Source organism: Myotis davidii, unplaced genomic scaffold (assembly GCF_000327345.1).
Source record: "Myotis davidii unplaced genomic scaffold, ASM32734v1 scaffold354, whole genome shotgun sequence".
Lineage (NCBI taxonomy): Eukaryota > Metazoa > Chordata > Mammalia > Chiroptera > Vespertilionidae > Myotis > Myotis davidii.
The window spans coordinates 1063275-1089260 of NW_006285785.1; the positions used below are offsets into that span (position 1 = coordinate 1063275).

The 25986-nt window shown below is 46.5% G+C and overlaps 1 protein-coding gene across 1 annotated transcript in view; it reads left to right on the forward strand.

Moving 5' to 3' along the window:
• Window positions 1–23545, forward strand: part of LOC102759629 (chromosome unknown open reading frame, human C20orf96) — a 28658-nt gene extending 5113 nt beyond the window's left edge. The window contains exons 3-12 of the mRNA XM_006756723.2: window positions 157–205; window positions 1022–1139; window positions 11909–12012; window positions 17452–17610; window positions 20077–20176; window positions 21089–21246; window positions 21328–21429; window positions 21536–21622; window positions 22269–22387; window positions 23255–23545. Coding sequence (XP_006756786.1) covers window positions 157–205; window positions 1022–1139; window positions 11909–12012; window positions 17452–17610; window positions 20077–20176; window positions 21089–21246; window positions 21328–21429; window positions 21536–21622; window positions 22269–22387; window positions 23255–23315 — 1057 coding nt within the window. The 3' untranslated portion in view covers window positions 23316–23545. The remainder of the gene's footprint in view (window positions 1–156; window positions 206–1021; window positions 1140–11908; window positions 12013–17451; window positions 17611–20076; window positions 20177–21088; window positions 21247–21327; window positions 21430–21535; window positions 21623–22268; window positions 22388–23254) is intronic.
• Window positions 23546–25986: the final 2441 nt, after the last annotated feature.

Sequence of the window (25986 nt, forward strand, 5' to 3'; positions counted from 1 at the left end):
CCCGCCTCTCCCTGGCGCTCCCTGGGTTCTGGCTTGGCTGCGTCCCTAGGAAACTGCGGTTTTGGATTCGAGACCCCACGCCTGTTTCATGTTTGCTGCTTGCACCCCCATGGGCTGGCAGTGATGGAAGGTCTTTCCCGCCCTAACTCTTTTCAGACCTACCGACTCTAGGAGTCGCTCTACAGTCGCCAAGTCCCAGACTCCGGTGAGTACGGGAGGGGCTGGGGGAGGAGGGGAGAGGTTCGCTGATCCCGAGTCCGCAGTCCTCCTGCTCTCCGTTCCCGCGGAAGCCACAGTCTTAGGTGGTAGAGTCCTGAGATCTGAATTCCAGGCCCGATGTGTCACACATTTGCTCTGGGACCGAGGCATGCCTTTGAACCTCAGTTTTCTTACCACCTTATCAGAATGTAAGGGTGTAAGTGTATTATGCTGCTCTCTTATTTATTTATCTATGATTCTATTCTGGTTCCCTTTGGGTCTTTTTCATGCCTTCTGTTTCTCACAGTTCTCAGCACCTCTCAGCCTGGATGTGCTTAGGAAATTCAGGCTGGCTGATAAGAGTGACAGCTGACATTATGGAGCACTTACCACGTGCTTTACAAATCTCTCTCAGAATTCTCACACCAACCTAGGGAGGTAGGTTTATAATGAGACCCAGTTTACAGATGAGAAAATTGAGGCTCAGAGAGGTAAAGTCACTTGCTCAAGGTCACTGATACCTATAAGGGGGGAAGCTGGAATTTTTTTTAAAAAGATACATATTTTTATTGATTTCAGAGAGGAAGGGAGAGGGAGAGAGAGAGAAACATCAGTGATGAGAGAGAATTACTGATGGGTCGCCTCCTGCATGCTCCCTACTGGGGATCGAGCCCACAACCCGGGCATGTACTCTTGACCAGAATCAAAACTGTTAACCTTTAAGTCTGCAGGCTGACTCTGTATCCACTGAGCCAAACCGGTTAGGGCTGAAGCTGGAATTTGAACCCACAAGGCTGTGTGACTGATTTTTTTTGTCTGGCAGGATTATGTTTCAGGGCAGCAGTCCAAACAGAAAATCAAGCCCCCCACTGCGCTTCCAGTCCTGCAATCCAGTGGCCGTAAGAAAACCAAAATGAAGCCTTGGATGAGTGACCAGCCAGGTGAGCAGAGGCACTTTGGGCTGGGCTGGGGGTTGGGGGTCAGGCAGAGTGAATGCCCTTGGCCTTGGGTGACTCCATTTATTTTAGGGGAGGCTCACTGCTTTAATCAACAGTCCCCAGATATCAAGTATTAATTCAGAAGCGTATATCTCATATATGTCAAAGGGCATTTGTGCATCTGGGCAGGAGGAGGTCATCTTTTCTGCATGATTATTTAGGGATCTGGGCTCCTTTGTCTTGTGGCTATGACATTTTGTAAGGCCTTGACATTCTAAGCAAGAATATGGATGATTTTGTGGGCAGTTATTTTTTTCCCCCCAGGGCCCAGATTTGAAGTGACACAATATCACTTCCAGGCAGTAGCCACAACTCAGTCATCTGACCACTCCTAACTACAAAGGAAGATGGGAAATGTAGCTCAGCTGTGTGTCCAGGAGGAAAAGAAAATAGGGTTTGGTGAATTCAGGATCATCTCTGCTACATCATTGTCATGCCTTTCCCGGGGAGTTCTGAGGCCTTGCCAGGCAGACACGGCTTCAGATCTTGTCTCTGCCTTTTACTCTCTTCGGAAAATCATTTATTCTTCTGTGCTTACCTGATAGGATTGTTGTGAGAATTAAATGAGATGATCTCTTTAAAGCATTGTTGCTCAACCTTGCCAGACCCAACACTCGTTTTAATAACAAATATTTTGTAATATTCCTATAGTATCCTGAAATAAACTTCATAGATAATATAACCTACCTACAGATATAACAAAGAAATAATATAATACCCTAACTGTAAAAAGAAGTAAAAGTTTTTTATAGTTTAATAACGTATTTCAGTATGTAAATGCTCAGTTTGGACTCCACTAGAAGATATGATAAAGTCATCAGAAGCTTACTCATTGATGTAGAGCAAGCATGTCAAATTCAAAGGCTAACACGGGCCAAATAAGGTTTAAGTTTATGTGGGCTGCAAAAAAACAGAAGCTTCAATTTTCATAGAAACGTAGGATTATTTCGATAGAGACATGCTGAATACAAAGGGCTGAAATAAATGAGTCATTGTTAACATAAAATAATAGAACATTTTAATAAAAATTAATATTTTTCTTGAACATTAACTTACTAGACACTGAATAACTGCACAAATTAATAAGCGTAACACAAATAAACCTATTTAATGATAGGGCAGTCGGCTGCTAAAATATTCACTACTAGTATTAGTGGAGAGAAATGGTGCGCCTGCATGTAAGGCTTGTAAGAGAAATGAATGCAACACAATTATAGTAATCAGTCATTAGCGAACGTTGTAGTTCGTTATTAATAATTATGTATAACGGGGTATTGTAAAAATTAAGTTACGAAACTTTTACTAAAACGTTTCTTACATACAGTTATATTGGCTGGGCTGCAAAAATATTCAATGTGGGCTGCATGTGGCCTGTGGGCTGCGAGTTTGACATGCTTGATGTAGAGAGTCCTGGTGAATGTAACAGTTGCAAAGGCAGACTGACATGTGGTAGGATCCTGGGACTCTAATACCAGGGGGATTTTTCATTGCTGCCATGATTTACAAAGTGGTACCCATCTTTTGGTAAATTCCAAACAAAACAAAGCATGATCTTTCTCTTGATTATAGTTGCTTCCTTGGAAAATTCAGCATTAGAGTAAACCTCTGCAAAATATTCTCTCTCTCTCTCTCTCTCTCTCTCTCTCTCTTTCTTTGTCAGTCCTCACCCAAGGATAGATTTCATTGATTTTTAGAGAAAGTGGAAGGGAAGGGGAGAGACAGAGAAACATCAATGTGAAAGAGACACATTGATTGGTTGCCTCCAGCATGTGATCCTTCGGGGTTGGGGATCGAGCCTGCAACTGAGGTACGTGCCTTATACTGGAATTGAACCAGGGACCCTTCAGTCTGCAGACCACTACTCTGTCCACTGAGCCAAACCGGCCTGGGTGCAAAATATTCTTTGTGTTTATATGTGGCCCACAGTCAGGTTCTGGGATCAGACCATTATAAATAGCATTTTCATCTACATCAATATCTGAGAGGACTTTGGAAAGTCAGGTAGAACCTAGGGGAATTCTGTGTTCTGTGGGGCTGTCCTGTTCTGGGGGACGTCTAGCATCCCTGGCTCCCACCCACAGATGCCAGTTGGGCCCCCCAATATTTGTGAAAACTCTGCCAAGGTACCTAAAACACCCCTTTTGAGAGTCATTGATGTAAAGTGACGAGCTTAAGGCCTGATGGTGGTGATAGGATTTTTGTCTAGAGCCCTAGACTCTATTCAGACAGCATCTATAATGAAACTCTTGCCCTTTTCTTTCACTGAGAAGCCAGTGAGATACATAACAGACACAAACACAACAAGAACAGGAGTAGTTAACATATGCCAAGCACTTATTACATGCCAGATACTGTTCTCAGCACGTTACAGGTATCACTTTATTTAATCTTCCAAACAAGCGTGTGAGGAGGGTGCTGTTATTACCACCTCCTCTACAGGGGAGGCACAGACAGGTGTCACTCTCACGGTCACTCAGTGAGGAGGGGCATAGCCAGGCTGTGACATTTGACAATTTGGCTTTAGGACCCACAGTCTTTTTTTTTCTTTTTTTTTTGTTGATCCTCACCCGAGGATATTTTTCCATTATTTTTAGGGAGAGTGGAAAGGAGAGGGAAAGACAGAGAGAAACATCGATGTGAGAGAGACACATTGATTGGTTGCCTCCTGCATGTGCCCCGACCAGGGCTGGGGTTAGGGAGGAACCTGCAACCAAGGTACGTGCCCTTGATCAGAATCAAACCTGGGACCTGCAATCGATATGCAATCTGATGCTCTATCCACTGAGCCAAACCGGCCAGGGCAGGACCCACAGTCTTAGACACACATATATAGCTGGAGAGAGTGTGAGCACTGGAGAAATATAGACCTGAGTTGGTGTTCCAGTTTCCCTTTTTGCTGGCAGTTCCATCTAAGTAACCTGTCACAACCTCAGTCTCCTTTCCTGTGGAAATGGGCACAAAGATTCCTGTCCTATGCAACGGTATAAATAATGCTAAAAATAGCTACCATTTGCTGAGGATTTATTTTGTGCCAGGCTCTGTAGTAGAGGCCCCATTCATTCATTCATTCATTCATTCATATATTCATGCATGCAGAACTTTTCAGAGCCCCCATGTGCCTGGCATTGTTCTGAGTGTTGTTGACTCATAGTGAAGGAGACAGATTGGGTTTCTAGTCACAGAGAACTCATGGTTCCAGTCTCAAACATGTAACTACACAACACTTTACACTTAGAAGGAGATCATCTAGTTCACTCCTTACAATGACAGGAGATGATGTTATCACCATTTTACAGATGAGGAAACTGAAGCTTAGGTTGGTAACACGTTCTGAGCAAAGTCCTGTCCTTGAGGACAGTTTGTGTATTCAAGAGAAATCGATCATCTCTACCAAGATGGAGTAGCCCTGTTCCTTTCTGTTCCTCCCTTTTACAACTAAAACATGTTGGGTATAACACACAAACAGAAAGACTCTGAAAACTGGGAAGAAGAAGGTGTGCTGTTAGGGTGGTGAGTGAACACAATCATCTGGTGTAACAATGAATGTGTGGAAACCAAGTTTAAAACAATACATTTACAATCACTTTAAAGAAAATGATTGGCCTGGCTGGCATAGGCATAGCTCAGTGGTTGAGAATTGACCTGTGAGCCAGGAGGTCACGTTTTGATTCCCGGTCAGGCCATATGTCCGGGGTCGCGAGCTCAATTCTTAGTGTGGGGCATGCAGAAGGCAGCTGAACAATGATCCTCTCACATCATTGATGTTTCTATCTCTCCCTGTCTGAAATAAAAAAAAAGAAAAGAAAATGATATTTAGGTATAAAATTAACAAAACATACAGGATCTGTATGCTGAAAATTACATAATGCTGGTGAAAGAAATTAAAGACCTAAGTGAATATAGAGACATACCATGTTCATGGATTGGAAGACTCAGCAAAGATATAAATTTTCCCCAAATTGATGTATATGTTTAATACAGTTCCTATCAAAATTCCAGCAATGTTTTGTTAGACAAAGACAGGTTTATTTTAAAATTTATATAGGAAAGCAAGGCCCTAGAATAGATAAGAAAATTTTGAAAAAAGAAGAATAGCATGGGAAGAATCAGTTTCCATGATTTTAAGGCCAACTATATAGCTATAATAATAAAGACAGCATATTATTGGCAGAGAGACACATAGTTCAATGGAACAGAATAGAGAAACCAGAAATAGAGGCACACAAATATGCCCAACTGATTTTTTAAAATATATACATATATATTTTATTGATTTTTTACAGAGAGGAAGGGAGAGGGATAGAGAGTTAGAAACATCGATGAGAGAGAAGCATCGATCATCTGCTTCCTGCACACCCAACTGATTTTTTTGTTTTGTTAATCCTCACCCGAGGATATTTTTTCCATTGATTTTTAGAGAGAGTGGAAGGGAGGGAGCAAGTGAGAGAGATAGAGAGGGAGAGAGAGAAAGGGAGAGAGAAAAACATTGATGTGAGAGAGACACATCAATTGTTGTTCCCACATGAGCCCTAACCAGCATCAGGGATTGAACCTGCAACCCACGTACTCCCCTTGACCAGGAACCCTTGACCTTTCAGTGCGTGGAGAGACACTCCAACCATTGAGCCACATTGGCCAGGACCCAAATGATTTTTGGCAAAGGTGCAAAAGCAGTTCAGTGGAGGAAAGAAAGCCTTTGCCACAAATGGTGCTGGAGCAATTGGACATCATAGACAAAAAAGGAACCTCAATTTAAGTCTCACAACTTAAACAAAAATTAACTCGAAATGTGGAGAAATAAAAATTAAATGCAAAAGTGTAAATCTTTTAGAAAAAATCATAGTGGAGAAAAATCTTTGAGCCAAGGAAAGAGTCCTTAAACTGTACACAAACAGCTTGATCTATAAAAGAAAAATGAAATAATAAATCGGGCTTCATAAAAAACACACCCTTTTGTTCTGTGAGAGACTTTGTTAAGACGATGAAAAGACAAGCTTTAGACTTGGAGAAAATATTTGCAAACGACATAGCTGACAAAGAACTGCTATGTAGACTATATCAAGAATTCTCAAATTCAACAGAAAAACAATTCAGTTAGAAAATGGGCAAAAGATATAAAGAGACATTTTACTGAAGAGGATATACAGATGATAAAACACATGAAAAGCTGCTCAATATCATTATCCATTAGGAATATGCAAATTAAACTGCAAAGGGATGTCACTGCATACCTATCAGAATGGCTAAAATGAAAAATGGTGATAACACTAAAAGCTGGCAAAGGGGAGAAACTCTATCATGCATTCATTGCTAGTGGGACAGTAAAATGGTACAGCCATTCTGGAAAAGAATATAGCAGTTTATAATGAAACTAAACATGCAATTCCAGCAATTGCACTCCTGCACATTTATTCCAGAAATGAAAACTTACAGTGCATGAATGTTTCATAACAGCCTTATTTATAATACTCCCAAACTAGAAACAACCCAGATATCCTTCAATGGGTGAATGGTTAAACAGTCTATGATCCCTCCATACCATAGAACATCAGTCAGCAATGAAAAGGAAAGAACTATTGATAACATTCAATGATTTGGCTGAATCTCCAGAGAATTTTACTGAGAAAAAAAAAAGCAGCTAATCCCAGATACATACCATGATTGCATTTATATGATGTTCTGGGAATGACAAAATTATGGAAATGCAGAAATGATTAGTGATTGCCAGCAGTTAGGGACAGAGGTGGGAAAAGGATGGTAAGGCAAGGGAAGTGGGCGTAGCTGTAAAAGGCAGCATGAGTGATCCTGTGGTTAGGGAACTATCTTACCCTTTAAAAAAAAAGTTTTCATTGATTTCAGAGAGGAAGGAAGAGGGATATAGAAACATCAATGATGAGAGGGAATCACTGATTGGCTGCCTCCTACGCACGCCACACTGGGGATTGAGTCCACAACCTGGGCATGCTCTGTTTAATCTTGCCCTTCTTAATGTTAATATCCTGGTTGTGACATTGTACTTAGTTTTGCAAGATGCTACCATTGTGAGAAACTGAGTTAAGGGTACATAGGATTGCTCTGTATTCTTAAAACTGCATGTAACCTGAACTTATCTCAAAATAAAAAGTTTAATTAAGCCCTAGTTGGTTATGCTCAGTGGATAGAATGTCAGACTGCGGACCAAAGGGTCCCAGGTTCGATTCTGGTCAAGGGCACATACCTCGGTTGCAGGTTTCTCCCCTGCCTGGGCCCTGGTCAGGGTGTGTGCAGGAGGCAACCAATCAATGTGTTTCTCTCACTTGGATATTTCTTTTTTTTTTTTTAAATATATTTTATTGAGATTTTACAGAGAGGAAGGGAGAGAGATAGAGAGTCAGAAACATCGATGAGAGAGAAACATCGACCAGCTGACTCTAGCACATTCCCCACTGGGGATGCGCCCGCAACCAAGGCACATGCCCCCGACAGGAATCGAACCCGGGACCCTCCAGTCCGCCGGCCAACGCTCCATCCACTGAGCCAAACCGGCCTTGGCAATAACTATTCTTGATACTGTTCATTTGATTATTGAATTCATTCATCCATTCAACATAAATTTATTGAAAGCCTACTATGTGCCAGACATTGGTCATATCAGATTAATAAGACCCCTGTTCCTGCCTTAAGCTCCCCTGCCTGGGCCCTGGTCAGGGTGTGTGCAGGAGGCAACCAATCAATGTGTTTCTCTCACTTGGATATTTCTTTTTTTTTTTTAAATATATTTTATTGAGATTTTACAGAGAGGAAAGGAGAGAGATAGAGAGTTAGAAACATCGATGAGAGAGAAACATCAATCAGCCGCCTCCTGCACACTCCCCACTGGGGATGTGCCCGCAACCAAGGTACATGCCCTTGACCGGAATCGAACCTGGGACCTTTCAGTCCACAGGCCGATGCTCTATCCACTGAGCCAAACCGGTTTCAGCTCACTTGGATATTTCTCTCTGTCTTTCCCTCTCTCTTCCACTCTCTCTAAAAATCAATGGAAAAATATCCTTGGGTGAGGATTGAAAAAAAAGTTTAATTAAAAAGAAAAGATAAATCAGGGCTGCTACCATTAATGAGAAGAAATACCCATTATTAAAGCTACAGATCTTTCTAAGCACTTAAGTTCAATTTACAAATCTTATTATTTTTATAAATACTTATAAGAGGGATTTTGGAACTTGGTTAATTAAATTCCCCTATGTCCTTTAAGCCCCATTTAAAAATTTAGTATATTTATTTTCATTTCTAAGTAGTTCACTTATCTGATTAACAAAAACCATTGGGTATTTAAACAATTTCTGTACATCTAATAAAATAAACTTCTAAATATGGGTAATCTTATGTTTTTTTATACATACATATATTTTTTATTGATTTCAGAGAGGAAGGGAGAGAGAGAGAGAGAGAGAGATAGAAACATCAATGATGAGAGAGAATTATTGATTGGCTGCCTCCTGCATGTCCCCTACTGGGGGTGGGGGGACGGGTTGAGCCTGCAACCCAGGCATGTGCCCTTGGTCAGAATCGAACCTGGGACCCTTCAGTCTGCGGGCTGACGCTCTATTCACTGAGCCACATGAGCTAGGGCATTATCATTGATGTTTCTATCTTTTCCTCTCCTTTCCTCTCTGAAATAAATAAAAATATATTTAAAACAAAACAATAATTACTACTAACAAAGTAGAAAAGTCAGTGACCAGCAGCTACTATGGTGAGAGGCAGCTGCCTGGCTGGGTATTATCATGACAAGCAACTACCAGTGCCAGAGTATGTAGCAAGCTAGACCTGTGTCGCAACACAGCTACGCACGTGGCCATTCCCATGATAGGTAATAGTAAGGGACAAAACACAATATGGTCTTGAATGGAAAGAGCCTAATTATTATTTTTTAATACATATTTGTATTGATTTTTATTTTATTTTTATTCAGAGAGGAAGGGAGAGGGAGAGAGAGATGGAAACATCAATGATGAGAGAGAATCATGAGCTGCTGCCTCTTGCACGCCCCACACTGGGGATCGAGCCCACAACCCGGGGATGTGCCCTGACTGGCAATCGAACCGTGACCTCTTGGTTCATAGGTTGATGCCCAACCACTGAGCTATGCTGGCTGAGTGAGCCTAATTGTTTTTTAACCCCATATTTATTTACTTATGTTATATTTACTATGTCAATGCATAGCAAAAAGTTTGTAGGAAAATGCAAAAAAAAAGAACCCCTAAAATCTGGAGGAGTTGGAAGCAGAGTCAGAGGCCAAGATGACCCCTGTCCAGCCGTCCCTGACAGGTGGACACTAGACCTGCGTGGGAACTGCTACAGGGATGGGAGCCTGCCACCCACCAGTGCCTGCCCTCATGTGCGCAGCCCATTCTGGGAATAGACAGCCCTGTGATTAGAAGGACCTTTGTTTTATTGAGACCAAAATATCACTCCCTGTAATTATGACCTTTGGGTCATGATTTGCCTTAAGATTAGGTACATATGTCTGATCCTAAGTGTATACATTCAGCTGGTCCTTACTTAGCCAACGATTAGCTCCTGAGGGACCTGGAAACTGGATTGGGTGATTTTCCTGAAAAATGCAGAGAATGACTACGCTATGAAAAAAGAAAACAAAGGAGAACAATCAAACAATATACTGTATTAAAAGTTATGTCACTATTTTTCACTTCAGAAAAATACTCCTTCTTTAATGAATCAATACCTCAGCCCTGGGAAAGTTTAATATTAAGTATTAAAGTAATGAAGTTAAAATAATTTTGTGTGAACGTTAGGAATTATCTGTACAGTGCCCCTACCTCCCCGCCGCCATCCACAGTTTAACTTTCTGTAGTTTCAGTTACCCACAGTCAACAGGGGTCCAAAAATATATAATGGAAAATTCCAGAAATAAACAACTCATAAGTGTTACAGTGCCCACTGTTCTGAGAAGCGTGATGAAATCTCACGACGCCATCCGGACCAAATTATTGACCCTTCTTCTTGTGATAATGTGAGATGATACAATGCTGCGTGATGAGGTGCAGTGAGGTGAGTGCAGTAAGCTTTGTGAGGTAGCATTTGGCTACTACTGACCTGATGATATGTCAGAGGGAGGATCATTGAGCCACAATGATGTCATGTCTTCCACCTCCAATTTAATGCCTTTTCCACCTTGTCTAAGCGGTTACCATGCACGATGGCTGTACCTTGTGCAGTCTGAGGTGCGACAGCAAAACTAGCACAGATTTATTTTTTCTTCTTCAATTTCATGGATAGAAGATTCGTTGTTGTAGACCTTAGCAGCCTCAGCGTACTATTTTTTTTCTTTCCTTGATGAGAATTTTCATCTTTTCACCCAAAGGAAGCACTACATGGCTCCTCTTTGGCACATCTGAATCGGCAGCATCACTTCTAGCGCTTTGGGGCCATTGTTAAGTAGGGTGAGGAAGACTTGAACACCCACAGTGAACCCACAGTGGGCCTGGTAGCCCAGATGGCTGCTCAGCGCCTAACGGGCAGGGGGCATATACCGTGTGGAGATGCTGGACAGAAGGACGCTTCACGCCCTGGGAGGGATGGTCTGGATGGCGTCGTGAGATTTCATCACGCTTCTCAGAACAGTGGGCACTGTAACACTTATGAGTTGTTTATTTCTGGAATTTTCCGTTATATATTTTTGGACCCCTGTTGACTGTGGGTAACTGAAACTACAGAAAGTTAAACCGTGGATGGCGGCGGGGGTAGGGGACCGGGTACTGTACAGATAATTCCTAACATTCACACAAAATTATTTTAACTTCATCACTTTAATAGAATATTATTAAACCTTCCCAGTGCTGAGGTATTGATTCATTAAAGAAGGAGTATTTTTCTGACGTGGACTGTGTTGCACGGAGGCAGGGGCTGTGGTAGGGGCTGCAGCGTTCCGGTGACCTGTCTCATGCCCTGCGTGCAGGACTTGCCGAGAGGACCCATGACTCTCAGGACATGCCCTCCACATGCCCTATTTTGGTCAGAATTATTCTCCTATCTTCCTTTTCTGGCAGGACCACACCGCTTTTATGGGTATTTCAGAGACAGCCAGTTGGAGTTCTGTGTAGCTTCTGTGCTGATGGCGTGGTCCTGATCCCAGTGCTCAGGTCATTATAACAGTGACAGCTAATACTGTGTATTCAGTCCTCAGTGCGTGTTAGGTGCTCTTCCAAACACTTCAAAATGTAGTAACTTCTTATTTAATCTCCATGACAACCCTATCAGGTAGGCATGGTGATGATTTCTATTTTGCAGACGGGGCAACTGAGGGACAGAGAGATCCTGATTCATGCCCAAGGTCACACAAGGTCACACAGCTGATACAAGGCAGAGCCTGGATTCAAACCCAGGGGCCTGGATCAATAGTTCTTGCTCTTGACCTTTACCCTGTTTGAGCTTGCCTTTGGCCGGGCTGGTGGGAGAGATTGGGGCACCTGGCTGTTCCCAGTTCCTCTCTCCCCCTCTGTTCGTACCCACAGTCACTGGGTATGTGGAAGTTGCCTGGGCTTTACTGAGGGATATGAGTTTCATCCTTTGTCTCACTGTCACACATTGTAAAGTTGTCCGTGCCTAGGGCTGGGGCTTGGACCATCTCTCATGGATGGTGCATTCCTTGGGACCTGACCCAGGCCTGCTTATACCCCCAACTCTCTCTGCCCTGTACCATGCCCTAGGGCATTCCAAGTCTCCCACGTTGATGACATGCCAGCTGGGGAATCCACAAGACCCGTGCAAAGGGAAGTTGGACTCTGGGAAGATCAAGCTCCGGCTGATGAGGGTATTTGGAGCATCCTCCCAAGGTGCTGGGGCCCCCGGGGATGGTGGTAGCAAACCTGCGCCGGGCACTTGTGGGAAACCATCGGAGTCCCTTTTCATTTCCGGGCATTAGGAATGTGGCTTATTCATTTAAACATTCCCAGTAAATTCCTTTCATGGAATACACTGCATTTTGGAACAAGGCTTAGAGGCTTACGATTAATTTTTCTACATTGGCTGACACAATTTTGGATAATTAATTTTATCATCGTCCATTGTTTTACGTGGTTTGGGACAATGTTCTAAAATATTTGAAATGACTTAAAGAAGGAGGGGGCTTTCGTGTCTACAGCAAGAAGTAAAATACTAAATACTGTAAGTACTATCGAATACTATAGAAGAATTCTTAACTTCTCCAGGAAAGTGTTTAATAGCTGAACGAGCAATGACTGCTATACAAAGAAATAGGGGAAAATGTATTTGCTTTGAGACCTTTTTACCCCTTTAACCTTCAGTTTTGCAAAATGATTTAGAGGCCGCCCAGCATTCTTAAAGGAGAAACTCATATTTCCGATGTTATTTTTTCCTGACTTTAGAAGTGTTCATGTATTTTTGTTTGATAAAAAACGTGAACTTGGACAATTTGGCTCTAAAACCTGTGCTAACAATTTCCGATACTGTCTCTTGTAGTCATTCATTTGTTTACTCAGTCAACAAATATTTATGGAACACCCATGTGCCAAGCCCTGTTCTAAGTGTGGGGATTCACCCGTGATGTGGCCTCTGACATTAGGTAGCTCACATTCTACTGGTGGAGACAGACAGTAAACAACACAAATATATAATACTGAGGCCCAGTGCACGAAATTGGTGCACGGGTAGGGTCCCTAGTAGCTGCCGGCCATGGCCTCCCTTCCCCAGTTGCTGGCTGCCGGCCATGGCCTCCCTTCGTTATGCACCATCCTCTGGTGGTCAGCGCAAGTCATAGTGAGCAATCTAACTCCCGGTCGGTCAAACTCCCGAGGGGACACTTTGCATATTAGGCTTTTGTATATATAGATGTGTGGTGATGCTAACTGCTATGAAGAGGCATAAAGATAAGGTTAGAGGGCTAGAGAGGCACAGAGGAGGGAGTGACTGTGACTGTTTTAGAGGGGGTGGTCAGGGAAGGCTGCTAAGGTGGTAATATCTGAGGGAGGAAGGTTTCAAGTAGAGGAACCTCAGTGCAGAGGCTCTGAGGTTGGTGTGAGGTCAGTGTGGCTGGAGCAGTTGATGCGGGGGAAAGATGTTGGGATGTGAGGATAAGGGGGAAAGCTTGTATATGGCCCTGTAGTCCATGATCACACTTGGTGTTTTTACTCTGAGTAAGACAGGAAGACCCAGGAGGCTTATGAGTAGAGCAGGGAAGTGATCTGACAGATTTTCACAGGAATCCTTGGGGCACTGCTGCATCTTTGGGTATTTTGGTGTGGAGATGTGGAGGCAAGATAGTGGTTAGAGCATCGGTGCATGGGTTTGATTCCCGGTTAAGGGCACAGGGACTTGGGGAGACAAGGGGAGACAGGAAGGGAGCACAGACTACCCATTGGTTTGTTCTTGGAGATGGAGTAGGATCCTACTCTGCCTCTTAGCCTCAGGACAATTACGTATTCAATCCACAATGCTTGAGAGAGTGCCTACTGTGTGCTAGGCAACATGGCTGGTGCTGGGGACCCAGCCATGAGCATGGCACTAAGAATTAGTGCTGTTGTGGGGCCTGCACTTTAGTGGGGAGAAACAGTAAGTGGATTTTACTTATTTTCTAGTTGTGGTTAATCCTCACCTGAGAATATCTTTTCCATTGATTTTTAGAGAGAGTGGAAGGGAGAGGTAGAGACACAGAGAGAGGAAACATCAATGTGAGAGAGACACATCGATTAGTTACCTTTTGTACTTGCCCAGACTGGGTGGAGGATTGAGCTTGCAACAGAGGTATGTGCCCATGACCTGAATCGAACCCACAACCCTTCAGTCTGTGGGCCAACGCTCTAACCACTGAACAAAACTGGCCAGGGTGACAAATGAATGTTAAAAACCCAGGGAATAGGTCCCCATCAGTGTATTCAACCCGTACTTCTGGAGCTCTTGGTAATGTCCCATGTGCTGGCTGTCACATTTTATGTTATTTATTTTTGTTATTTTTATTTTTTTTAAATATACTTTTATTGATTTCAGAGAGGAAGGGAGAGAGAGAGAGAAACATCAGTGATGAGAAAGAATCATTGACCGGCTGCCTCCTGCACACCCCACACTGGGGATTGAGCCCTCAACCCGGGCATGTGCCCTTGCCTGGAATCGAACCCGGGAATCCTTCAGACCGCAGGCTGACGGTCTATCTTCTGAGCCAAACACTAGGGCTGGCTGTGACATTTTAGTGGGGGACACAGGAAACAAGGTAATAAGAAAAATATCTGTTATGCTGATTGGTGATAAGTCCTAGGACAAAAATACACTGGAAAAGGGGAGACATAATTATAAACTATAATTAGTAATTACAGATTGGAGTAAGGGTCAGGAAGGAAGTGAAGAAGGGTTACTACTCTAGATCCGTTGATCAGAGAAAATCCATTTCTAGGGCAGAGGTCTGTAGTGTATCTAAATCACTGGGAGCCCTAGCCGGTTTGGCTCAGTAGAGAGCGTCGGCCTGAAGTGGGGTGTGTTAAAAGTAAGATTCCTGATGCCAACCCCAGTGATGCTGGCTTAGTGGACCTGAGACTTGGAGACCGGCATCTTTCACAAGATGCTCTGGTCCCTGTGGGCCATCTTTGGGTATTTTGGTGTGGAGATGTGGAGGCAAGATAGTGGAGTGGGCCCTGGCTGGTGTTCTCAATGGTTAGAGCATCGGTTAGAGCATGGGTTTGATTACCGGTTAAGGGCACATAGGGAGGTTGCAGGATCATCCCCGGCCCTGGTCGTGGCATGTGCGGGAGGCAACCAATCGATGTGTCTCTCTCACATCAATGTGTCCTCTTCTTTCTCTCTCTGTCTCTCCATCCCTTCCTTCCACTCTGAAAACCAATGGAAGAACTCCCCTCGGATGAGGAGTCAGAACAACAAAAGATTGTGGAGTGGTTAGGAGCCAGACTTCAAGGACAGCAGCTCTGCTGTGTGTGACCTCGGATAACTTACTGACCCTCTCACTCTGTTTCTGCTTCTGTAAAGTGGGATGAATCATAGTGCCAACCGAGAGAGTGTGTATAACGTGCTTAACACAGTGTTGGGCACATAATACGTACATAGGTTTGCCCTATTACTTTTTTATTTTATTTAAAAAAATATTTTTATCGATCTTTTTACAGAGAGGAAGGGAGAGGGATAGAGAGTTAGACACATCGATGAGAGAGAAACATCGATCAGCTGCCTCCTGCACACCTCCCACCAGGGATGTGCCCACAACCTTGACCGGAATCGAACCTGGGACCCTTCAGTCCACAGGCCAACGCTCCATCCACTGAGCCAAACCGGTCAGGGCCTATTACTCTTTTTAAAAATATATATATTTCATTGATTTTTCCCCCCAGAGAGTAAGGGAGGGGGAGAGGGATAGAGAATTAGAAACATCGATGAGAGAGAAACATCATTGATCAGCTGCCTCCTGCACACTCCCTACTGGGGATGTGCCTGCAACTAAGGTACATGCCCTTGACCAGAATCAAACATGGGACCTTTCAGTCCACAGGCTGATGCTCTATTCACTGAGCCAAACCGGTTAGGGCTGTCCTATTACTCTTATTATTATCTGAAGAATATGAAAGCTGAGGATAGGTAAGGGAGGGGGGTTCTAGCAAAGGACAGAAAAATAAGGAAAAAGAGAAGGAATGAAGAAGAGGGCACATAGGTATCGCAGAGGGGGAGGGGGAGAGCCAGTGAGAATAGCATCAGCTCCTGTTCACTGAGTGCACGCTGAGTGTGTGAGACTTGCCAAGTGGCTTGATTGTGAATATGATCTTGCTGATGTTTTTTTTTTTTTACAGCAGCTCTCTGAGTGGGTAGCAGTTATCTATGTTTGAAATCAGTGTAGTGGGGCTCTGGGAGTCTAATTTGCCCAGTTTCCCTTAGGTGGTAAGTGCCAGAGTGGGATTTTTGTTGTTGTTAATCCTCACTTGAGGATATTTTCCATTGATTTTTAGAGAGAGTGGAAGGGAAGGGAGAGAGAGAGAGAGAAAAAAACATTGATGTGAGAGTCACACTGCTTGGTTGCCTCCTGCAGGAGCCCTGACGGGGGCGCCTGGAATAGAATCTGTAACCCAAGTATGTGCCCTTGACCAGGAATTGAACCCAAGACCCTCAGTGTGTGGGCTGTTACTCTAACCACTGAGAAACACTGGCTAGGGCCAGAGCTGGGATTTGAAGCAAGGTATGTCCTGGCCTAACATACACGTCTTAATCACTTTGAGGTTCAGCCATGCCTTGCAGCTTTAAGCCCATTCAGTTCCTTGTCTTAGTGTAGTGAAAAGACAGGCATAGTCAGAAGTCTGCCTTTCCAGTTCTGGTGACCCCATGTCCTGGCTGTGTGACTGGGCAAGTCACTTAACCTGTCTGAGCTTACACCTATCAATAAAATAGAGTTGTAAACATAGGGCCGTTAGAGGATGAACTGATACCATGTGCCATGTACCAAATGAGGCACACTGTGCAACCCATAGTAGGTCTTCAACAGTTGTTACTATTGTAGATTATTGTACTTGCTGGGGGTGACTTAAGCCCTTAGTAAGGGTTCGCGACCCCTGAAAATACATCCTGCATATCAGATATTTACATTACGATTCATAACAGTAGCAAAATTACAGTTATGAAGTAGCAAGGAAAATAATTTTATGGTTGGGGGTCACCACAACATGAGGAACTGTATTAAAGGGTCGCGGCATTAGGAAGGTTGAGAACCACTGCCTTAGACCCTCACTGTTTCCCCAGGGGCATTGTATGAAATGAGAGATTACTCAATTCAGCTGCCTGGTGAAAAATGTTAGCGATCATCATCCACTCTGCCTCCCTGCTTCTCCAGACATGGCCCATTACCTCTGCCACCTCTTTACCTACCTGGGGCATTTTCTATTATAATAATTACTACTACTATATTTCATTGATTTTAGGCAGCTATTGATAATAAGTCGCACCTTTATTTTATTTATTCACTAATAAAATATCAATTAGATTGAGATAGGCATCAACTGTAAGATGCATTGCCACTTTAGAGAAGTAAAATTATGGGAAAATGGGCATTTCAGAATGGATGAGATAGTTGGCGGTGCTGTGACCCGCTGACAATGGGGAACCGCCTCCCAGCATGGGTTGCATTTACCAGTCGAGGCCACTAGGGGGCGAGCGTGCGGCCGGAGGGAATTGGTCCCTGGGCTCCGGGATGCGCAGGCCGCCGCGCCCTGCTCAGCACTACCTCACATCCTCCTCCCTCCGCCCACAGGCGTTGCTCAGGAGCCGGCGAACCGCACTGCAGGAGCTCTGCAAGCAGGAGGGCTTTCTCATTAAGCTCAGTCAGGACCTGATCACGACCATCAAGGACATGGAAGACAGCTCAGCCCTGAAAACACGCGCGATGCTGCAGCAGCAGGACATCTTTGGGGTGAGGCTCCACCTTGGCCCTGCAGCCCCGCCTCTGCCCTCTGCGCCTCGGTCCCGCCCACCATGCCGCCCTCCTGAGCGCTTTGGCGCCCTCTCCTGGTCTCCTGGCCGGTTGCACAACTGCTGCTTCCATCTGGAAGATACATCTTACACCCTTGGCCCCACCTACCAGGCAGGGCTTTGGAATCAGGCCTGGATTGGGGGGCTCATCCTAACGTCAGCACTTATTAGCTGAGCGACTTTGAGTTAACCTCTGAGTGGTGTAAAATGGCTCAGTAGCACCCATTCTAAGGGGTGGTTGTGGTGTACTTGGTACACACCCAGTAGATGTGCAAGAGAAGGTAGCTGCTGTCATCACCAGCAGCAAATACTTACACAGTGCAATACTAAGCGCTTTGTCTATTCTCAAGCAGCCTTTCAACAACCCTGTGGGCTGGGAATTATTATTATCTTTATTTTACATATGAAGAAACAGAAACATAGGCTAGGTCACTTGGTCAAGGTCAGTTTAAGGTCACCCAGCTAGCAGGGTCTGTGTTCCTTCCACCAGCTGTGACACCACTCTCATCCACTGGTGGCACTTCTGGTCCATGGGTTAAGAGTGAGTGACTTCGCAGGGAGCCCAGGGAATGTCCTCAGCCTCCGTAGGAGAGGCTAGGTGAGCTGTGGTGAGAGGCTGAGCGTTCCCAGGAGACCCAGGAATTCAGGATGAAGAAGAGTCGGAGAAAATGGTTTAATGGAGAAGTGATCCTCCTCTCTGCCCGCCCTCTGCCCAGGGTGAAGAGGGAGTGAGCTCACCTGAGCCTGTGAGATGAAGAGAAAATTGAGTCTTGTGAACTCGGTTGGTCTGCTCAGGCTGCTGTAACAAAGTACCACAGACCAGGTGGCTTAAACAGCCAAAATGTGTTTTCTCATCATTCTAGCCCCGTGGTTCTCAACCTTCTGGCCCTTTAAATACAGGTCCTCACGTTGTGACCCAACCGTAAAATTATTTTCGTTGCCACTTCCTAACTGTACTGTTGCTACTGTGATGAATCGTAATGTAAATATCTGATATGCAGGATGGTCTTAGGCGACCCCTGTGAAAGGGCCGTTCGACCGTCAAAGGGGTTGCGACCCACAGGTTGGGAACCGCTGTCCTAGAGGCTGGAAGTGTAAGATCAAGATGCCAGTGGGGCTGATGTCTGGTGAAGTCTTTGCTGGGGGTGTGGACGGCTGCCCTGCTGGTTCTCACATGGCCTTTTCTCTGTGCTCACATGGAGCGAGAGAGCTCTCTGGCGTCTTTTCCTTCTTATAAGGACACTAGTCCTATTGGACTAGGCCCCCACCCTTTTGTTCATTTATCCTTAGTGACTTTCCCAAAGGCCTTATCTCCAAATACAGTCACATTAGGGGTTAGGGCTTCACTACACGAATTTGGGGTGGGGTGGGACACACAATTCAATCTATAACAGAGACCAAGGAATACACAGTTATTCGGCCCAAGGAAACTTAGTAGATATTCTCCAGACCTAGTCATTGTCCCTCTCCTATGTCATGGATTAATTAATAAATTTTTTACATTAATTAATACATTCCCCTGAGTACTTGGGAAACAGTGATCTCAAGCTCTCATTCTAGTGGGACCCCAGGCAGCTAGAAAGCCATCTGTGGGTACTGATGGGGCTGAGGGACTCAGAGCTTAGAGGATCTCTCTAACCCAGACATGGGAGGATCGGGAAGGCTTCCTGGCGGAAGTGGTGCTTGGGTTGAAACGTGCAGACACAGGTGTTAACTGTAGAGAGCAGGAAAGTGTCCCAGGCAGAGAAAATGGGCATAAAAGGCCTGGGTGCGAAGGAGCATAGCCAACCCAAGGAGCCACATGTTGCTTAGTGTGGCCAGACAGTAAGACCTGAGGAAGGGATCAGGGAGAGAGGAGGTTGGCCCAGGCCGGGGAGGAGGCTTTGCCAGACAAGGTAAGGGGTTTGGACCTTGTTTACAGGGCAGAGGGGAGCTGTTGGAAAGTTCTAAATAGGAGAGGGACAAGGTCACTGCTTTTTAAAGAAAGGTCCTTTGACTGCTGTGTGGAGAGGACCAGTTAGGGGTAGCTGTTGTCATATTCAGACAGGAGATGGAGAAAACCTGAGTAAGATAGTGGCAGCAGGGATGGAGAGGGGCATGGCTGCGAGTGCTGTTTGGGGTGTAACAGCCACACCACTTGGTGACATTTTGAGTGAGAGAGGGGCGTAGGGGCCGCTGCCTGGGTTTGGGCCCGTGTGTCTGGGTGTGTGGTAGGGCCATTGGCTGATTGGGTGGTAGGAAAGGGGAACGTTGGGAGGGGGTAGGTGACTGCTTTCTAGCCGTGGAAAGGTTCCTGGGCCTGGGAGTGGGACTGGGTTTGAGGACTCCTCGGCGTCAGTGCTGAATTCCCTGAGAGGCCATGCTCTTGGGGAGCCGGGGGAGGCGAGCTAACCCACCACTCCCACAGACCATCATCAACAGCTTGGGATACTCCAACAAGAAGAAGCTGCAGCAGATGACGCGGGAGCTGCAGGAGTGGAAGGAGAAGGAGGAATCCAAGATGAGCTGTAAGAACCCATGAGGCAAACTCCTCGATCGTCCCCTGGCCCGCTGTGGGGGGTCAGCTGCGGGGCCCTCACCTTGTACCTCCTGTTCTGGAACCAGCAGGCCCATCTTCTCCCTGCTTAGGCAGATGGAACTGTTAGCATCCGGAGCTAATAGCTTGCTTATGGAGTGTTCAGCCGGTCCAGGTCCCAGGTGTCTTCATTTTTATGAGCACACTCTCGGTCACTACGGCTATCTGTGAGGGAGGGAATAGTCGCCCATTTTACAGATGAGGAAACGGAGGCTAAGAGAATTGAAGCAGCCTGCCGAAGGTTGTACAGCTAGCGGCCAAGATCCAGCCCAAGCCTGCCTCTGTTTCCTGCCAAGGTCGCTGTGGGAGTTGGGGCCCAGGCCAGGTCCCAGGTCTCCCACTCTCTCTCCTGCTGAGCCTGTGGCTTCATCCCCCTGAGCAGACTAGAAGCCTGCTGAGCAGAGGGACGGTGTGGTGAGTCAGGAAGCATCAGCTAGCGGGTCCCCGCCAAGGAGGACGGCAGGATAGACTTTGTCTTAATCCTACTGTGGCTGCGTCTCGGGAGCCAGTGTTGCCCCGTCTCCCGGGGCTTGTGTTGCAGGTGTGAGAACGAGGAGGCTGAAGTCCAGGGAGGGAGGTCTGGGTGAGGGTCACATAGCAAGTTGTCAACAGCTGGGACTAGTCTCGGGATCGTGCGCCAGTTCAGTTTCCCTTTCCTACCCCGTGTTGCTTCTTCAGTGGGCGGAAGACTCTCGGGGGGCCTTAGCTTGTCACCACCTGCCAGCCTCGTGTGAGCTCGCGTCAGCCCAGAGCCCAATCCATTGGCTAAGGAGAGCTTTGCTCCTGGAACCCTGGGAGGGTCCTTGAGGGAGGGTCCTGCCTCCTGTCCCCCTGACTTCTCCAGACCTGAGGCAGCAGGTGGAGCAGCTGAGTGACAAGATCAAGAAGACCCAGGAGGAAGTGAATTTCCTGAGCACGTACATGGACCATGAGTATCCTGTCAAGTTGGTCCAGATTGCCAACCTGCTGCACCAGCTGGAGCAGCTGAAGGACAACCAGCAGGTAGGTGAGCCCCTGGCTTTGCCCTGTTGGCCCCGGGGGGGAGGCAGGGCCGGTGGCCAACATGTTCCTGCTGCCCCCCAGGATGAGTTGGATGACTTCAATAAGATATGCAAAATGGTCCTGGGGTCTCTGTCTGATCAGATTCAGATGAAGAGAAAAACGCTGCTGGGCTCTCTGGTGGTGGTGAGTAGCCCAACCCCGCTTGCCTTCCCATCCTCGGCCTCAGGCCCCCTGCATGCACTGCTTCCCAGGAAGAGGCATGTGGGGCCAGACTCTCCTTCATTCACAGAAAATCCAGCACCCCATTCAGGGCGTTCTCCTGCAGAAGACCCGGGAGAACCAGAGCATGGTGAAGAACACGGACAAGTACAGAAAAGTGAGGGCCAGGGCGGCAATGGCCCCCCCCCTCCCCCCGAGGGAGCAGAGGGGTGGGAAGTCCCCGGCACCTGCGGGAGACAAGCTTGTCCTGACCTGGTGCTCAGGAGTCTTGGACTCGGGTGTTGGCCTCTCTCCTTGCAGTGCCGCCACTGTCACTTGCTCCTCATCTGAGAAGGGGATTTGTGGCGGCTTAGGCCTTGCCTCAGAAACCAACATCGCTGGGCATGACCCATTAGCAACATCACCAAGCATTGCCTACTCAACCACATTTTACTGTCACCAGCCACCCCCTATCTTCACCCCTTAATTCTTGTCATTGACCACCTCTCATAACGTCACCATCACCACCCTTTTGTGTTAATTTTCATGACCTTCATCAGTTATCTTCACCATCCCCATCAGCCCTCATTAATCCTCATCACCAAGCACTGCCCTCTGCTCTGCAACCTGTACGCGTTCTCCAGGGTCCCCTCACCTTTCTCAGGACCATCAAGCATTGTCACTGATCTGTGAGCCAGCCCTGCCCTGCCAGAGAAGCCCCTCTCCGGGGCCCCGGAAGTCCCTACTCCTCGCCCATTTTGCCCTTCCCTACCTTTGGTTGGGGTCGTATGGATTCTCAGTTTCCCCTGCTGTCCCTCTCTCAGTTTGTCAACGAGTTTGAGGAGGAAATACCCAATTTAAGGGCCGAGGTGGAATGGCTCCGAGCCCAGACCCAGGAACCCCGAGAGATCGCGTTTGCAGACGTTCTGCTTCGGAGACCCAAGTATGTGATCATTCTGCTACTTCCCGGGCGTCTTCTCTGCCTCTTGCTACTGTATGGGAAGAATAATGCCTGTCCCTTATGAGCATTTATTGCATGCCAGCCTGGTCTCATTTGTTCCTACCAGTGACTGAGGTCGGAATGATTACCCCTCCCCCTTTTTCTTTTAAAAAAAATATTGGTGAAAGATGAATGAATGGACTAGTTAATTTTATTTTAATATATTTTAATGATTTTTTTACAGAGAGGAAGGGAGAGGGATAGAGAGGTAGAAACATCGATGAGAGAGAAACATCCATCAGCTGCCTCCTGCACACTCCCTACTGGGGATGTGCCCGCAACCAAGGTACATGCCCTTGACCAGAATCGAACCTGGGACCCTTGAGTCCGCAGGCCGACGCTCTATTCACTGAGCCAAACCTGTTAGGGCATTACCCCCCTTTGATCGAGGAAACTGAGGCCCACCTGGTGTCTGTCACATAGTGAGTGCTTGTTACATAGGCGCCGACAGGGACAGGAGGACCGAGGGTCTGAGAGGGCAAGTAGGTGACACAGGTGACACGGAGGCAGGTTTCCAAAGGAGTCATCTGACTTCAAAGAGAGCGCTCACCTGAGGGGCCCCAGCATCTTAGAGCTGAGCTCCTGCTCCCTCTTGACCTTAGACCTCTGTAGGGGAACATCAGTCCTGTCGGACCCATTCCTTTTCCATTTTTGAGTGTTTGTGTGTCTGGGCTGCGAGGCTACAGATGGGGCTCCCCAAATAAGTACCAGTGTTCTCGAGAGCAGGGCTCCCCTGAGGACAAGCTTCCCCACTTACAACCTGGCACCCCGACTTGGCCTCTCACACCTCTCGTTGCTCTTCCTTACCAGGTGCACCCCAGACATGGATGTCACCCTCAACATCCCCGTGGAAGAGCTGCTACCCTTTTAGATGGCAGGGCCATGGCCACCCTTCCCTCCCTGCTCTCTACCCCACACCCGGAGCCTGAGTCGTCTCCTTCCCAGACCATATTCCCATTGGTACCCTCCTCGTCTGCCTCTTCTTTCCTCCCTCCGTCCTTTTGGTTTGGGGCTACCACTTGGGCCAGGTGGGAATGTCCAGCCAAGTCCACCACTTCCTTTTACCAATAAAGCTGGATTTGCATTTGCTCTTTGCCAGTGCCTGGGGGAATGGACTTTGTCTTAATATGAGGGCAGCAGTACTGGCTGCATCTGGGGCTCAAAACTTCTCGAGAAATGCCAGACTGACCCCCAGCCTGAATCTCCGTGGCTCTGTGGCTCCAGGGCGCCCCCTTCCTGGTTCAGTGCAAGCCCAGGTTCCGTCCCAATTTATGCCCAGTCCTGTTAGGACCAGTGTCAGGGTGAGTTTAATACACTTGGGAATTTGCTGGGCCTTCATTGACAAATGAGCCCCAATAAAGCTAAGCATGACAAAAAGGCCATACCGTGACAGTTCGTGGTCATGGCCATTGTGGCTGAATCCCACCATTGTAGGTGTGTGGGAAGCGGGCAGGGGGGAGGGAGTTGCTTATGGGTTAGCAGGAGTGTAGGTCTGGGTGACAGCACTTGGTAGGGAGGGACCAGCCCACATATATTTGAGGATATTTCTCATGTGTGTCCATTTTAAGTTACTCTGCCCCTGATTCACTATCCACACCATATTGTCTGCTAGGCTGGGTATAGTTACCCCCACCTCCTGTGAAAGTTCATCATTATTAGCTACGAGTCGGCTCTTGTATCCGTGGAATTTTGGCAAAGTTTCTGCCTTAGGCAAATTAGGATTATCAGGATTCCAAATCAGCATATTTGGGGTCATGGGGGTTGTGGGGGCACTAGATAATGAAAGGATCCCATCCGGTTATCTGTCCTTAGTCTGTCCACCATCCTTTATTGGAGCATTGGAGGGCGGCAGGAGTGCGAACGGGTGTATGGGGATGTGGAGGAGGAGGGGGAAGTCGGCGTGCTGTTGCCTTTACTGGCAAGAACAGGTGTCTTCAGAGCATTTTGCAAAGGTGTAGAATGCCCCATAGGTGGAACATGTAGCATAATAAAGGTTGTGGGCAGGCATGACCCAGGTGTTATTTTTAAATTTTAGTAGGGGATGTTTGAAGAACCTATTCTGGCATCAGGGCCAGCTAATCGAGTAAATGTAAGTTTCTCGTTCTAAGGCCAATTTCTGTGTACCTGGTGAGGTTCCTTGACTTATATCTAGTTTAGGACACCAGTAGGAAGTAGGAGGGCTTTGGTCTGGCCCTGGGCAGCGGAGTCACACAGTGTCCGGTGTATGCCCATGTTAAGTGTGTCGACTTTGGTGTGGGCATACCGCATATAACCAGAAGATGGCAGTAAAGGGCTAATAAAATTAACCTGTCAACAACTTTAAGGCCTGGCCCCTGGGGAATGGCTCCTCCGCTTTTAAATCTCCAGTGGCCTGTTTTATTGTAGAGTTCACAATTGGAGACGATAATTTTGGCCATTAGTGTGTGAATGGGAGGCTGTTGTTTTACTCCTATTGTTATTCCTTGCTCCCTGTCCACCTGAGCTGGCCAGCCTCCTGCCTCATCTCACCATTCTCCTCCTGTTCCTATTTCTTAGTCCTGTGGTCGGCAAACTGCGGCTCGTGAGCCACATGCGGCTCTTTGGCCCCTTGAGTGTGGCTCTTCCTAAGCCTTAGGAGTACCCTAATTAAGTTAATAACAGTGTACCTACCTACATAGTTTAAGTTTAAAAAATTTGGCTCTCAAAAGAAATTTCAGTCGTTGTACTGTTGCTATTTGGCTCTGGTGACTAATGAGTTTGCCGACCACTGGCTTAGTCCAAGGAGCCCTCCTTACTCTGCCGAACCAGCTCCTTTTCTGCTCAGCCTTTGCAGTGGCTGGTCCCCTGCTCTGAAGACTGTTCTCCAGTCTTCGTGCAGCCGAGTCACCATGCCCGCTTAGTGCAAGTTTCCTTTCTCAGGGAGGTCTTGCTTGACCATTTCTTAAAAATAGATTTTTATTGATTTCAGAGAGGAAGGGAGAAGGAGAGAGAGAAAAACATCAGTGATGAGAGAGAATCATTGATTGGCTGCCTCCTGCATGCCCTCTACTGGGGATTGAACCCCAACCTGGGCATATGCCCTGACTGGGAACCTCCTGGTTCATAGGTCAACGCTCAGCCACAGCTGGCTGGGCTGTCTTTTCATTTTGTTGATGGTTTCTTTTGCTGTGCAAAAACCTTTTAGTTTGATGTAGTCCCATTTGTTTATTTTTTCGTTTGACTCCCTTGCCTGAGGAGGTATATCAGAAAAAATATTGCGCCCTCGCCAGTTTGGTTCAGTGGAGAGAGCATCAGCCTGTGGACTGAAAGGCCCTGGGTTCAGTTCCGGTCAAGGGCACATACCTTGGTTGCAGGCTTTTCCCCGGCCCGGGGTTCTGGGGTCTGTGTAGGAGGCAACCAGTCGATGTTTCTCTCACGTCGATATTTCTCACTGTGTTTCCCTCTCTCTTCCACTCTCTCTGAAAAATCAATAGAAAAATATCCTCACATGAGGATTACAAAGAAAAAAGGAAAAAAATATTGCTATGAGAAATGTCTGAATGTCTGAGATTTTACTGCCTGTG